Consider the following 15,324-nt stretch of genomic DNA (forward strand, 5'->3'; position numbering starts at 1 on the left):
AGTACTGTAAAACTGTCGACAGGTTTTATAATTCAGTATTTTAATAATCAACCTGAAATAAGTCTTAGCGTATCGCATATTACAAACAAAATGAAAAGGTTTGTGATTTATGCATTATTTTGAAGAAGATGAGTTTACATTATTCAATCCCAATCACTTGAGGATTCCACGCAACTCTACAATTGCATATTCAGAGCAGAGAGAGAGCACAGAGGCGTAGTCGTAGTCCCACTTGACAGACCATTTAGCTGGATTCGTAAAGAACTACCTACCTACAACATACGTACGTTGCCCTATTAAATACATTTAGTACCTAGTGTCTCACTGGGGGAAGAACTGCATTGTGTATTGAGTATATATTATCCAGCAGGACGAGCAGGACTGGAAGGTGCAACCCCGGTCTGCTTTAAAGGGATAGGATGAGATATTATACAATTATTATTTTGCACACTGAATTCGCACACATAACACACATATCCACATGCACACGTACACACACGCAAATAAAAACATAACATTCAAAAATAATAAAAGGATCGCCCTTCAGCATCAGCTTCATCCATCGCTCATTGAGTGGAGAACTGAGCCAGATGCAGTAGCAGGAGGTACCTAGCACCTAAACCAAGCACGGTTAAAAAGATCTACCCACAGTACCTACCTAAAGAGGTCGAGGGAGAAACACGAGTACGTGGAGAAGAGAACGACTGTGTTTTCTAGTGAGAAGGGATATACAACATCATTCCCGAACCCAGACCAGACATACCTCCTCACCTCTGAACTCTAGTACGAAGAATTGAAATCGCAACCTGAATAATAATAATATTTTGGAAGATTTGTTTATCGACGTTTTTGTGCAAAATCACCTCAAGGGCGCTGTACAAATATATAATACAATTCTACAATTATCTACGTTATTACTACCTATAGACAAGTCAAACTATTATCAATTTACGTCTAACAGATTGCATCCACCGGTTCGTCGATCACTAATGCAAAGCGATATGTACAACGCATTTGATTGATGAACGTGATGCTGGAATGGTATTATTCTTATTTATTTATATTTTGTATAGGCAAATCTCAAATCATCTATTTTCTGAAAACAATTCCCAACATTTGACCATAATATAATAAGTACGCTGTTAGTGCCCCAATAAAAGAAGAAGGAACATAAAAATCGTATATTTTCTTACTTCCTTTCCAGCATCACGGAGCCTACATATGATGTTGAAAAGGACACGCCTTTGGTTAGGACAATTGCTTTCACACACCTACTAAAAATATACGGGTTGTGAAAAATCCGGATATAAATATAATGCGCAATATCATTTTCTCATTTTATGGAGTGATAAACACAGGTCTCAATTTATACACCTGGAGCGTGAAAATAATTTATTTTCAAGACGCTAAGGCCCAAAATATCCAGACGGCATGTTTTGGCATAAACCAGACATAAAATGTTTCGATGAGAGAAGACTTGTACATAAAACCCACCCAGCACAGCACGGTGTTGGATATTAAAAATAACACATAATTTGAACATGGTCTGTTTCTTGTCGGTAGCGACCTTATAATATCAGACAAAATATTACTAAAATGATGATGCGGATGTAAAAAGTTGCAGAAGGAAGTAAAAAAGCAGTTTGTTGATGAACTGTACATATAAATAGAGAGCTTGGAACGTGACGCTCTCACATCAACGCACAAGAAAGCCACTTCTGCTTTAAAACGTAGGTACTGCAAAGACTGCAACAAGATTCTAAAGTTCTTTCTCAGAGATGAAATAATAAACCGCGGCAACTTTCGATTCTATAAATATGCGAGACCCGAAGACGCTTGGATCTACAAGACGTTTTTCTAGAGCACGGTGTCAATCTCATCTTTCAAAGGACTTTGACAAGACAAGCACCACAAGCATCACAAGCACTAAGCCGTACCAAGTGACGTGACGTGAACCCTGTTATACCGAGCTAAGAACAAACCGCAGAATACATTAAAAGCAAACCGCGAACATAATCATAAAACACCATTGAAAGCGGTGCCTATTTGATGATTCCAAATGATTGGGATAATGCATTGGTTATGTTAATGCTACCGCAACAATAAGTTTGTATTTTTACTTTAAAGCAGACACGAAACTGTTGGAATAGTGTATTATTACCCTCAGTTTTTGAAGTTATACACAACCTTTGTAGAAAGTAATGCACAATAAATTCATAGTACCTAGGATGTATACAATACCAGCGTAAATCCAAAGTCTGAGAAATCTGAGGTAAACATTAGTTTAATCAAAATCTCGTAAGCTTTCCACCTGCCCTTGGACTGCGCAATAAAATTTGGAGATGAAATGCGTATTTTTTTAAATTTGGTTTTTCAGGGTATATGAGAATGCGTAGCGAAGCCAAGCACATATTAAAAGGAAAAAGAGGGAATTGCAGGATTTGACTTACCGGCCTCCAGATTTTTTTTCATAAGTCTCCACTGCTTGGCATGGTGCACAGAAAAAGCAGCAACAACAATAAAGAACAGTACGCACGCAAAAGCGGCTAGCGTTAACACTATTGTTTGCCAATCCCAAATGAGATCTCCTTCACTTAAAAACGGCTCGGAGCCAAGTTCAACTTCGACTTCGGAGTCGTAGTCCGAGTAATCCTCAGCGGTATCAGTGAAGCTATTATCTTCCACCGAAGAAGAAGTCTGATCAAGTTTATCATCCGTCACCTCTGGATCAGGTTTGGGGTACTTTTCTTCTGATCTGTCTTGCGTCTCCTCGCCCGAAAGCGTGGAGAACCTCCAGATAATCCTACGACTATCTTTGGTCTCGTTCTTCCGTTGGACATGTTCGAGGTGTTCATGTTTCTTCTTGTGCTGGGGCTTTCTCTTGTAGTCTCTCAGCCAGGACCAGTCGATGTGTAGGTCTCCGAGACGAGCGCAGAGGGCGTCTTGATGCAGCTGGCAGGGGCGCAGCACCAGCAGGGGGGGCTCAAGCTTGTCGCAGCGCGTGCAGTCGATGCACGTGTCCCTGTGGGGGCTCCACCACGTGTGACCTGGCCTGCACAGACCCTGCGCTGCGGCCACGAGCCCCGCAACCACAAGCAACGTCGCTCCTAAGGCTGCTCCTCGCATCACCTAAACCAGAATACATATTCATTGAATTATCACGAATTTTCATAAAAAGCAATCACTCGTTGGGTAAAACCAATATTTCAGGGTTTTGGGTTTTGTCGTCTACCGGAATTCGCTAACATTCATTTTATATTAACTAACTTCACCTTTATATTACTACCAGCTGAAAATAGGTTGTCCTGATGTGGACAACAAATGTTTTGATGAATTTGTAATTTTACACGAAATGATCAATTTTAATATGTCTGAAATTATTTTCCTTACAACCTAGCAAATAATAGAACCAAAAGTATAAGACTGTAGCACAACGAGTTAGATGAGGAAATGTCAATGTCATTACATATTTTGTTCAGCACAGAGCACAGGCGGAATTTGCACCACTTCTTCACGACGCACATAGATAGATTTCAATGATTTAGGCGGCCAAAATTATTTTTGGGGTTATTTTAGTTCTAAGTTCAATTAAAATAAAGGAAAGGTATATATTTATAAAAACATACATATATTTGTCAGGTTATAAAGAACAGTAATATATAACAGAGCTAAATTCACTAAAAAATACAAATGAATGGAAACAGAATTTAACAAGTTTTCTTTAAATATAAAATTACATTAAAAATCGTTATCTTCAGGTCCAGATGTCTCTACTGACTCTGTGTTTGGGTCACCAGGTAATAAAAGTTTAACCGTTTCAGGTAGAAATGCGTTACGTGAAGGTTTTCTTATTTGTCTCAAGCAACTAATGAAGGGATCTGAACTTAACAAAAGCCTATAATATACATCTAAGTTACATTCTTCCCTAGAAAACTTTCTGGCAAAGTTTAGCCGGTACGATCGGAAATGCTTGTTCCGGGCTTCTGCAGCTTCTTCCGATAGCTGTCCAATTGGAAGGAGCCCCGAACTTTTTATGATTTGGCTTCCATGTACCAATATCTTGTGCATAGTTGGCGTCATTGGGTCCCAACCATACTGTTCTACGTACAATTTTGCTGTGTCGTACGCATACTTATCATATTTTTCAGCATCAATTTTATGGCCACTAGAAATAGTTTCTAAAATAACCTTGAATCTGTAAATCAGTTCAAAGTTAATACCTGTGATGGCTGAAGCCAATTCGGGGTTTTCAAAAAACCTCCGGCTTGTGTTGCCATCATTGGTGTTGCCAAAGTTGGCCTTTGGCATGTCAATAAGCAAACCGGTTTCATTTCGAAACCTCTCCTGAATTTCCAACTTCTTTTGGGCTTCTAATGCCTTGTCTTCTTCGGTTTTTCTTTCCCTGTATTTTTTTACTGGCAGTTTATACGAAAGGTGTATAATGCTTTCGAAAATGCGGATCCGGGCGTGTAATACTGACAAGCCGAATTCCAAAGCTTGAGGGTTTACACTATTTTTCTTCGATAGATCATTAAAGGTTTTCGAAGTAGCTCCACAGATGTAGCACTGGGATGTTGACTTTGTGTCTGTGGCTGCGTTACACACCTTTCCGTCAATCATAGTCATTTTGAGTTGGTGCCCAAACGAAAACTCCTCTTCATTCAACGTAACAACTGTTTTGTTCAGTTGCTTAATGGACTCCTGCACACATTTTATCTCTTCTTTAGTTATGTCCGTTGTTTCTTTTACAAATCGGAATCGAATCGGACGGCAAAACCTTGACGAAGAAGGAGTTGGATTCTGCCAAACAATTTTACTGCCTTCTTTTCCACAAACAATGCGCAAAGGCACAAAGGAACTCATAAAAATGTTGGCATCGGAATCAGTCTCATTATCGTAAATTTGTTTAAATTTGGATTGCTGAGAACCGTCACAACACCATTTGCAGATTATCATTAACGACTTCCTTTCTTGCTCGTTAAGCCGGATTATCACATCTTCTAGGTATTTTGATAATCGTGTTACGGTTAGATCCATTAAGCACTGTAGATTACTTTCCGCGCAAGTAGCCGTAATTCTTAGGGATTCTTTCGGCGGATAGCACTCTTGTTTTGCTTTCAAAACAAGATCATAGCAAGGAAAATGTTGTGGATTTGTTGCCCTTACTATCTCATACTGTCGTCTCGTAAAATCAGCTTCAACGAACATCTTAAGTGCTTGCAGAGGCGTCAATTGAGGTACCTCATCGTTGTTGGTAACTCTACTGTAGGCTTTTCTATATTTACTAGCCCGTGTTGGGGAGTTCGTAATATCTTTAAGCACTTTCGAGGCGGTCCTATGTCCCGTTGTCTGCAACACAGATGTAGCAGCGTGAACAATAACTTCATCACCTGCGGAGGCCCTTATTTCTTCCGTTTTTCTTCTTTTACTACGCTCACTTAGTTCTCCAAAAGACTTGGGTGGTCGACCTTGCGAGGAGGCTGATTCAATGGGAATCTCGAATGTTCCCTCTAACCATGATTGGTTTATTTTCAGGAAAACATCTTGGTGTTTATTTGCCTTTACCCATCGTTGCTTAATTTGTGATTTTACATAAGAAAATCTTTTTTTAAAGTCTTCTTTAGCCTCTTTGTTGTGCCCATAGCGCATAAGGAGAAAATTCTCATAATAGTCAAGTTTTTCATTTAAAGTTGGTAAATTTTGACTCTGTAGTTGGTCAAATATGTATTGACGAGTCACTACTTTAGTACCCGAGGTAGTAGGTAGACCTGAAACAAATATAAAAACAATTTTAATACAAAATATCGCACACTCAATATTTCCTATATTTGACAAAGAGCCTTTCAAAAGGGCTTAGCTCAAAAAAGCGCGATTTTGCGCGGCTATTTCTTATGGAATTAGTTAGTTACATATATGCACTATATAGTATAATGAAAATTAATACAGGGACGGACTCATAAGTACATTAAAAAGGCACTCGAATTTAAATATATTAAAAAAAAAAAAAATTTGACAGAGTGATGTTTGTCGTTTTAAAAATGAATGACAGAGAATGTTAATTAAATTTTTCTGTAACGAAAACAAATTGTTCTTACCTGTATTATCGCAATCCATCACAGTTAAAACGGAAATATTAGCTTGAAATGAATAATGCACGTTTGGAAAGTTATAAGTTTAGGAGAGCGCCGAGACCCGACACGTACACACTTGTTCACTATCGAATTCCGACTGATCAAAGTCGACTCCCGCTCTTCCAAGGAGGGGGGAGGGGATGTTATATTGTACATAGAACTGTTGACTCGCCAATTAAATAGATACCTTACCATTATATTGATTTAAAAAAAAATACTTTTGGCCGTCTAAATCATTAAAATCTACGTATGTGCGACGCGTAACCATTCGATACGCACAAGTTACAGCAACTTACTTTTCGTCACGACTGCAAAAGCATAATATATTTTTAAGGAGGGTCTGGATAAACACCGCCGTCCGCTGTCCACCAGTCAATAAAACACACCGAGGCACACAAGGCACAAAACAAACACCGTTGTCCTCGCGAGAATTGGAATATAAAAGACACCTTGTTGCCTTGGCTCACTGAATGGACGTTTACTGAAATAGCAGTCCTGGCAGCAGTTCAGTTGGATGGTTTGCATTCCCAACGTGGCTGGAATTATAGCCGGAACTGAAATGGCAATCGAACGCGTTTCTTCACTCGGAATAATACATAATACTACCGAGTCGAAGAAAACCTTTAGCCAGTGTATAAGTCTTTACTTTTTAATAGCAAGGTTCCATACGATGTTGCTTTGAGAATAATATGTCAACACCTTGGATTACACTTATTATATTTATATTACTTGGCAGACCTGCTTGGTCGCACGTAAGCAATTCCAGAAGGATATTTTTTACTAGTCGGGACCAGGAGCTACGGAAAATTATGTAAACATTATTATTTAAAATTAGAATATAATTGGTATGATAGTAAAAATAACTATTATTTTTAGTAAGGGTCGGTTAGCTACGAGGGGATCGAGGTAACCGAAATCCATAAAGGAAGTTTCATAAATAATTAATTTGCCGACGATTTTGTATTCATTTTGGTCATCGACTTTTCACTTTTACACTAAAATAAACATGATTTGAATATTTTTTTAATAACATTGTACATCTTATGGGTTACCTCTGTTATTAGTGACCATATAAATCTGCAATTTCTAAAATAAAATCGTTGCTTTTAAACCAGCTCTGAAAAAGAATGAATTGATACTTGAAATTAATTGACTTCAACAAAGGTAACACCGGTACAAGTAAGGACGTAAAGACTTAACCTTACCGTAAGGTCAAACAACGAATACGAAATAATAATCAATAACCAAGGACTCAAAACTCGTTATTGTTATTTGCCAACGTCACTCAAACAAGGATCAACCTTTTATTAAAAGAAATGTTAGATGTTATTAATCTGTATTGTTATTTGCCAACGTCACTCAAATAAAGATCAACCTTTTATTAAAAGAAATGTTAGATGTTATTGATCTGTATTGTTATTTGCCAACGTCACTCAAACAATGATCAACCTTTTATTAAAAGAAATGTTAGATGTTATTGATCTGTATTGTTATTTGCCAACGTCACTCAAACGAAGATCAACCTTTTCTTAAAAGAAATGTTAGATATTATTGATCTGTATTGTTATTTGCCAACGTCACTCAAACAAAGATCAACCTTTTATTAAAATAAATGTTAAATGTTATTGATCTGTATTGTTATTTGCCAACGTCACTCAAACGAAGATCAACCTTTTCTTAAAAGAAATGTTAGATGTTATTGATCTGTATTGTTATTTGCCAACGTCACTCAAACAAAGATCAACCTTTTATTAAAAGAAATGTTAGATGTTATTGATCTGTATTGTTATTTGTCAACGTCACTCAAACAATGATCAACCTTTTCTTAAAAGAAATCCTAGATTTTATTGATCTGTATTGTTATTTGCCAACGTCATTCAAACAAGGATCAACCTTTTCTTAAAAGAAATGTTAGATGTTATTGATCTGTATTTACGCACAAGTTGACCGACTTTCAGACGTTTCATGAGAAAACATAGTTCCAATTTAATTTCTGATAATCAGACGCTCAAACAGCCTTGCAAATTATCTTAAAATTTCTATAATTAGGGGCAACTGCTGTACCTATGGACGGTTTTACCTATGGACACTATGCATATTTCACAAACTGTGCAACCTAAAATTACAAAAAAAATATTAACATGTAGTAATTTTGTTATATGGCAAAAATGACTAACGGCCATTTCTCTTCTGTCCCAACTTGGTAAGCACGGCAAACTACAATATTTTTTTAATAAAAAGTTAGTTAATTACCATATTGAAACGGTTTTCCCTAATACCTGAATCACAAATTTCGATATGTATTTAGTTTTACTTGAGAAATAACATATCATATACCCATTGACGATATTTAAACCTTCTTAGTAGATTATCTTAGCCATTATAACAATTTTAGCTTATAATGTCAAAATTGTACCTGTGGACAACACGATGATTGTACCTGTGGACTGTCCACAGGTACAATCAATATATCTTTTAAAGTTTAAGAATTTAGTTTGTTTCTATTTCCAGTGCATATATAGTGCGTATATGTCCATTCCCTAAAGCACCATCCAGGAAGACAGAAAAACGAAGAAGAAAACCTGGTAGGACTAGAATACTGACAGACACCCCCGAAAAAAATGAGATAATGAACGCATCTTTAAAAAGAAATCACAACAAAATAAAGGCTGAAAAAATAAAGCTTCAAGGGTTAAAGGGGGTTCAAAAGGTCCCAGCATCAAAGATAAAACATTACTTGACAAGCCCAGCACCAGCAAGATTAAAATAATAAGCGATGTTACGCTTTTTATATGCACAGTTTGTAGACAATATGAAAACAAAATTAACATCCTGACATGTAACTTATACCAAGGTTATTATCACTCTAAGTGTGTTTCTAGAGCATACAGAGAGAATTATTATTCAGATGACGAGAATTCTTTTATATGCCAGAGATGCTATATACTATCTAAAGATACTGATGGAGATCAGGATAGTATTGATTCGGAAGAGTTATACAGAGCTGCGTGGGATGCTAATAAATAAGACTATTTAACGGACTGCACACCATTAAAATGTTATTATTACTTGTTAAGTTAAGACGGTTTCCTTCTTATATTTCTTTATTTTTTGTTTGTTTATATTATTACTGTCCACAAGTACAAACGCGTCCACAGGTACAATGATGTGTGTCCATAGGTACATTGGGTAGTTGTACCTATGGACAAATATGCCGTTTTTTTATAAATGTTAATAACTCGACACTGAAGTAGTTAAAATAAATTATTAATTGTAATTATTGTGTCTTAACTATTTATTTTCCAAATAAAATAATAATCTAACTAAAATGTTATACCCAAAAAATTAAAAATATTGTTTTATTGAAAAATCGGGATTTTGTCCACAGGTACAGCAGTTGCCCCTACATTAAAAAAGATGAAATGGAAAAATTTGTTTAAAAATGATGGAAACAGAGATTTGTTGCTTTTGGTAAGACGGTTTTCGCTCATAAATATAAAATAACTGTGGTAATGGTCTACATGGCATTGACTTGACTTAAGTCAGGAGGTTGCGGGTTACATTCCGAATAGAAATATAATAACATTTACTTTTAAACTTTCAGATTAACGAACCTTACAAAGATGACGTTAGAACAATCGTAAGGCGCACTGGGATATCAAATAATCCACCAAAATCTAAACCCTTTCACAGTCTGCAGTCTGTAAACAGTCCAACACAAACATTCCCGGGTTATGAAAATAATATCTAATTTAACAACCATTTTTTAAATTTAAAGTTATGTCAGCTATTTGTAAAAGCCATTGGGCCATTATAATTGATTCGGGAGGCGCAATATATACAATATGCTGTGCATAAAGTTCGTAGGAACATGGAATAAATAGCTTCCTATCGCTTAATAGTCTGTGATACCATCCAATTAGTTTGAAGTGGACGGAGAGCTGGCATCTTGCCATCGGTGGAAGTGTTCTCTGCATTCTCTCATAACATATTTACAACGGATACAGCTTCGAGTACCTAGCTACATATGATTTAGGATCGAGGATACAGCAAAACGCCCCCTGGATACAACAGCAGTTGGTTTTCATACGCCATGCACCATGCGCTTATTACTTATGTTATGATCGAAGTTGACCAATTCGAATACATACCCGCTAGATTGCCCCCAAATACAACAAAAGTTGGCTTTCGTACACCACGCACGTATTACAAAAGGCTTTTACGCACAATATTAAATCATTTTTATCACAGAAGTTGATAACTTCGAGTATGTTACTTAGATATGATACGGCAACGACATACAGTAGAAATTGGCATTCACATACGATGAAATTTGGTTTTCACACAAAAATTGGATGACATTATATTTTTAAAATACTGCAGTTAATACACTAAATAAATATCAGCACTATCAAATTAGGATTTAGCTTAGGTGTTAGCGGTGTTGACTCCAGTCGCTGGGGAGGAAGGCCAATCCTCAGTCAAACCAAAAAAATAAATATTTGAAATTGGCTTTAGGCGGCCGCGGCCCAAATAGATGGCGCAAATAACTCCAAAATTTAAAATTTTTGTTTTTACGGGTTGATTTTTTGTTTAATTTAAACTGTCATACCCTTAAATTAAATATCCCATTCCTGAGAGAAAGTCCAGTTACCTATATCAAATTTTCCAATTATGTCCTAAATCCTGCATCTAAATTTAGCTAATAAACAATTAGTTAATGTTAATCTCATGTGACCTACCAGGTAAGTATTGTACTGTATAATATTATCCCCATATATAGTTGGTAATAACATAGATCATTGTAGAAATGTATTATATGTATATTTGTAAAGCGCCCTTGAGGTGATTATGCATAAAAACGGCGCTGTACGAATCATCCAAATATTATTATTAATATTAGGGCTTTGGAAATGGAGTACATATTTTTATGAAAAAATAAAATGAAAATATAGGTAACATAAAATATAAATAAGTAATATAAAAATACAGTTTAGTTTTTACAATGTTTTCTTGAAGCTTGTACAATGATGTGATTGGTAGACACATATATATACTATATATATATACACTGTACAATAATTTTTTTTTTTTTTTTTTTTTTTTTTTTTGTCTTCTTTTTTGTTCCACATCTTCGGATCTACCGGATCTGCCCTGATGATGGACACTGCAACGCTGTCCGAAACGTCGGCTAAAGAAGGAGTTAGCGCAACACGGCATAACACCCCAAAAACAAACAACAAAAATGATTTTGGCCGTGAGAATCTAAAAACTTAACTGTACAATAAATGTTACATCTTTCACGGTGCTATAAAGAAAACACGATAACGGTTCCTCATCATAAAGAGACAAGGTTTTTGTGTTTGGTTTGGGAATTTATGATAAAATTGAAAATAAAATCATAATGCATGATATTATGCTACGTATACATCTGCGAACCGAACTGCCGAACTGAACCTCATATGGGAAAGAAACGAAGCAACCGCAAATGGCGCGAAACGCCGCTTGCAGTTGATTCGTTCCTTTCCCGTAATTCGTGGTACGGTTCGCAAATGTATAAGTAAAATGTGTACCTATATATATGTGTATAATTTAAGTAGATACTCGTATACCTACACAATCCACATTCCAGCAAGCATTAGTTAATATTAATATTAGTGAGATTACTATTTCCAGTGGGAAATAACTATGTATGTGTTGCGAAAGTTTGCAAACTTGCAAAATTTTTGAGACTGTAAAAATACCAAAATAACGATGCTCTTTATATATTCTCGAAAATAAGAAACATCTACACGCCTCTGGTTAACAAAAACCTTAGCGAAAAGTTAATATGTTTTTGTTGTTAATTAATGCCTTTACGACTGTTGTTAGGTAGAAATACTTCCAATAAACTAATCAGCAAAAAAAATATCTTACCTTTTACTTTGAAACTCGGTTATCCTGAAGAATAATTTACATCTTTCACTAAACTCAAAACAAAAACTAAATGAATTTCGTTGCACGTTCAACTCGCTTTTTGTTCGTAAGTAAGTAGGTACCTTAATTAATTTCTATCCTATTTGTTTACGTTTTTATTTTTATGTTGTCGATGTGTAGGTACTGATATTCCGCCGCGCATATTCAAACAGACAATAGAGCCACACGAACGAAGCTCACTATGTTCGAAATTCAACTGATGATTTGAACGAAAACGGATCTTCAATCTACTCGAGTGATGCGATTTAAACTTGCGATGCGACCATAGACCATAGACGCGACAACAAAAGCGCGCCTGAAAGCTGTCTTGTGAGTGGTTTATTTATGGCTGTCTTCAATGTTGAATGGTCCAAGTACTCGGTTTTCTTTAACTCTGCAAGGATGAAACGGTGAATTAGGTAGGCACGACGTAAATGGGATAACAAAATACCATGGAGTAAAGAAGGGAGAGGAGATGGCACTAGGACAACTGGGCACATCGCACCAAATAAACTCAACCGGGCTCAATTGGGCGTGGCTTACTAGGCCAGTGTGATTTCACTCAATTTCACCGCTCGGCGTGAGCACTCACAAGCTATAAAGTGGCATTGTTACCTCTAAACAAGTATTTTTCAATCTGTGGGTGGCCGGCAAAAGGAAAAAGGCAAGGTTCTAACTACAATAAAAACACTACTTTAGTGAGAAGAATGGGCTTGTTTATTTTTCATAAATAAACGCAGCCTTACCAACTCACCTCGTAGGTACTTACTTTGTAATTTTTTATTAATTTATATTGTAATAACGAATATAGGCACCAAAATAGAGAAAATAATTAACGTATTTAAAATACTAACTTTTTTCTGTATCTATGGCCAAAGGGGGTCGCCAGAATTTTTCACCCTGTAAAGGGGTCGCTTATTCAAAAATATTGAAAAACACTGCTCTAAACGATGAAATGCAGTACGAATTTTTGTAAAAAACCATAAAGAAGAAAGTTAAAAACTAGGAATGACATTTTTTTTAATAATAAATAGCTCACGTTTCTGCTACGTGTTTATGACGCGATTTTTCGTAGCAGCCTTCTTTGTGCAGCAATGATATGCGATCATGACCTTTGAAGAAAGTTAGTTTAGACATGCTTTAGAGGTCACAATCGCATAGCTTTGGCTTTTTTCATGGAACCTTGCTATTCCAAAGGGTCGGTACGTGATTTTGATTTCATTGTTTCTTTTAATTCCACTTCACAGCCTGTTTTATTCAATGTTTAAATTATTTTCATGTTTTAATTACCCCCGTCTATTGCTAATTTGAATAAAACACTTGGAAAGTGTACTGCGATGAATGGGCGTGTCAATTGTGCGTGTCAAACTCACAGTAGCTTTATTGGACCTCGCACTTTTAATCTATTACCAAAAAAAATTCAAGTAACAACTAAACTAGCGCAATACCAAAAAGAATTAAAATTGTGGCTGTACAATGCAAATGTTGAAGCATTATTCATTTAATTTTTACTTTTCTCTCTTTTTCTATTTTGTTTCTGTATAGTTAGAAGGTCATTTTTAATATACTGCAGTTCCTCAATATAAGTTGGTACTTAAATACCTACCTACTTAATTATAAACCATAATAACATTTGAGAACTTAACTTTTTTTAAACTTCAAATAAGGAGTTATACAATTTCTGCACTGAAACGTCACTATATAAACGACAATTCTATTTTCAAACTTCTACAGGCAGGTAGATACTAGGGCCGGCCCTATGCGGGTGCAATTGGAGCACTCCGCTCCAAGCGCCGAATAGCCAAGGCCAACACCTAACACATCGCCCATGAGATTATTTTTCATAAAAAGTTGCTACAAAAAATACAAATTATTTGAATATTATGGTACCTATATGAATAAAAAACAATGCTGAGAGCAAAACCGAACGCTGCGGAACACAATCATACAATGAATGAGTCAATAACCGTCAGGATCAGTTAATCGAACTTTCGTCGGAAGTGAATAAGTTTTGACGGGCGGCGGCTTGCTGACAAGCCCTCAGTTCTATACTTGTCAAAAGCGTTGGAAATGAATAAAGTAGTAGAAAACAATCTAAATTTCACGAACGATTTGCCATTATTTGTACATTATTTTCCAGACGGGGGCGGCCCTGAGCCAAACGGCATTAGTGCCTTAGCTGCTTGGCTCCTTGGCGCATTGGAAAGTCAACGCCCGGAGCGGACTACTCCAGGCCGGTCCTGTGCAGACGCACATGACCGGCCTTGTTCCATGACACAATGATGAATAAAAAACAGTTAATCTTTCGTGAAAAGATCCAAATAAATCAGTCACTTCTGGTTTTATTGAGAGATCTATACTTTTTTCATATGCATATTCGGGTGTCCGTGAAAGAGCGGTGTCCGATAATAAGTGAATAACGATTCAACTGTGGATGGGGGCCCCAAGACCTTTCCGAAAATAGAATAAGTAAGTATCATATTTGTAAAATTCTCTTGGTTTTAGAGTTGATTACGCCCTTACTCATTCTTTCCGGTACCATGTTTTCAAAAAGCAAAATGTTTGGTAAGTTTTTAGATTTTCACGGCCAAAAGCATCTGCCCTGATGATGGACACTGCAACGCTGTCCGAAACGTCGGCTAAAGAAGGAGTTAGCGCAACACGGCATAACACCCCAAAAACAAACAACAAAAAAGCAAAATGTTTGTTTATTTCAGTTGAAAAGAGCGTTAAGTTCGATATACTGTCTGCCATATAAAAGCATACATCTAAATAAATTACATGAGATTAAGTTGAACATAAAACATAAATAAAACATCTTTAGCATTTGTACTACGGTGGCTTGAGGAAAATTCTCCATCTATGGTGTAGGGGCGCGCCCTGCTACGACGGCCTGAACAAGAGTGTTTTCCGATCTCCGATAGCCCTGACTCGTCCCGGCTACGCTGTTGCGCATCAAGGCAGCCCTTCCCTCTGTGAACATCTGTGAGGCGCTGCATCGCCAAGGGAGGCCGACCAGCGCTATAAAAATAAATGTCTTCTACCTAGATGGGTTTATATTATTTCCACATTAAATTGGTTTTTAACACAATCGGTTTCAATTATTACAAGGATTGTAATTTATTTGTATCATTTATTAAGTTTTTAATTTTGTATTTTTATTATTCTACAGTACCTTCTTTGTCACATTTTATAACTAATGTATATATTATGTGCGCCACGATATTTCGATACATTG

At 36.4% G+C, this 15,324-nt stretch overlaps 1 protein-coding gene across 3 annotated transcripts in view; it reads right to left on the minus strand.

Annotated features, from left to right (window-relative positions):
* The window catches only part of wgn (Tumor necrosis factor receptor superfamily member wengen), a 52,917-nt gene extending 40,482 nt beyond the window's left edge, over nucleotides 1-12,435 (minus strand). The window contains exons 1-2 of one of the 3 annotated variants that reach the window (XM_089632216.1): nucleotides 12,048-12,435; nucleotides 2,451-3,129 (exon numbers count right to left, since the gene is read on the minus strand). In XM_089632216.1, coding sequence (XP_089488342.1) covers nucleotides 2,451-3,126 — 676 coding nt within the window. In that variant the 5' untranslated portion in view covers nucleotides 3,127-3,129; nucleotides 12,048-12,435. Of the gene's footprint in view, nucleotides 1-2,450; nucleotides 3,130-3,466; nucleotides 3,524-6,427; nucleotides 6,556-12,047 lie in introns of those variants that run through there. The other 2 variants (XM_089632217.1, XM_089632218.1) reach the window with 2 other exon arrangements.
* Between the last annotated feature and the right edge of the window lie 2,889 nt (nucleotides 12,436-15,324).

The sequence above is a fragment of the Hesperophylax consimilis genome, chromosome 5 (genome assembly GCF_061612785.1).
Source record: "Hesperophylax consimilis isolate HC1 chromosome 5, BYU_Hcon_1.0, whole genome shotgun sequence".
Taxonomy (NCBI): Eukaryota; Metazoa; Arthropoda; class Insecta; order Trichoptera; family Limnephilidae; genus Hesperophylax; species Hesperophylax consimilis.